General features: G+C 61.6%; 1 protein-coding gene across 1 annotated transcript in view; it reads left to right on the forward strand.

The window, feature by feature from the left end:
• The window catches only part of CRH (corticotropin releasing hormone), a 653-nt gene extending 278 nt beyond the window's left edge, over window positions 1-375 (forward strand). Inside the window, exon 2 of the mRNA XM_009583881.1 lies at window positions 1-375. This exon is cut by the window's left edge and continues 2 nt beyond it. Within this exon, the coding sequence (XP_009582176.1) occupies window positions 1-364 (364 nt within the window). The 3' untranslated portion in view covers window positions 365-375.

The raw sequence follows: 375 nt of genomic DNA on the forward strand, positions 1-375 counted from the left end.
AACCCTGCCCGTCCTGCTCCGCATGGGAGAAGAGTATTTCCTGCGCCTGGGCAACCTCAACAAGAGACCCGTTGGCTCTTTCTCCGCCTCTTCCAGCAGCACCAGCCACCTACAGCCCGAAGCCTCCGCCAGCAACTTTTTCCGGGCGGCGGTGCAACAGCTGCCCGAGCGCTCGCTGGGGAGCCCCGAGGAGGGCGAAGCCGAGGGTGAGGCCGTGGAGAGGGAGAAGCGATCCGAGGAGCCCCCTATTTCTCTGGATCTGACTTTCCACCTCCTGCGAGAAGTCTTGGAGATGGCCCGAGCCGAGCAGTTAGCGCAGCAAGCTCACAGCAACAGGAAACTGATGGAGATAATCGGGAAATGAAACGGCCCCTC

This window comes from Fulmarus glacialis, unplaced genomic scaffold (genome assembly GCF_000690835.1).
Source record: "Fulmarus glacialis isolate BGI_N327 unplaced genomic scaffold, ASM69083v1 scaffold36898, whole genome shotgun sequence".
Lineage (NCBI taxonomy): Eukaryota > Metazoa > Chordata > Aves > Procellariiformes > Procellariidae > Fulmarus > Fulmarus glacialis.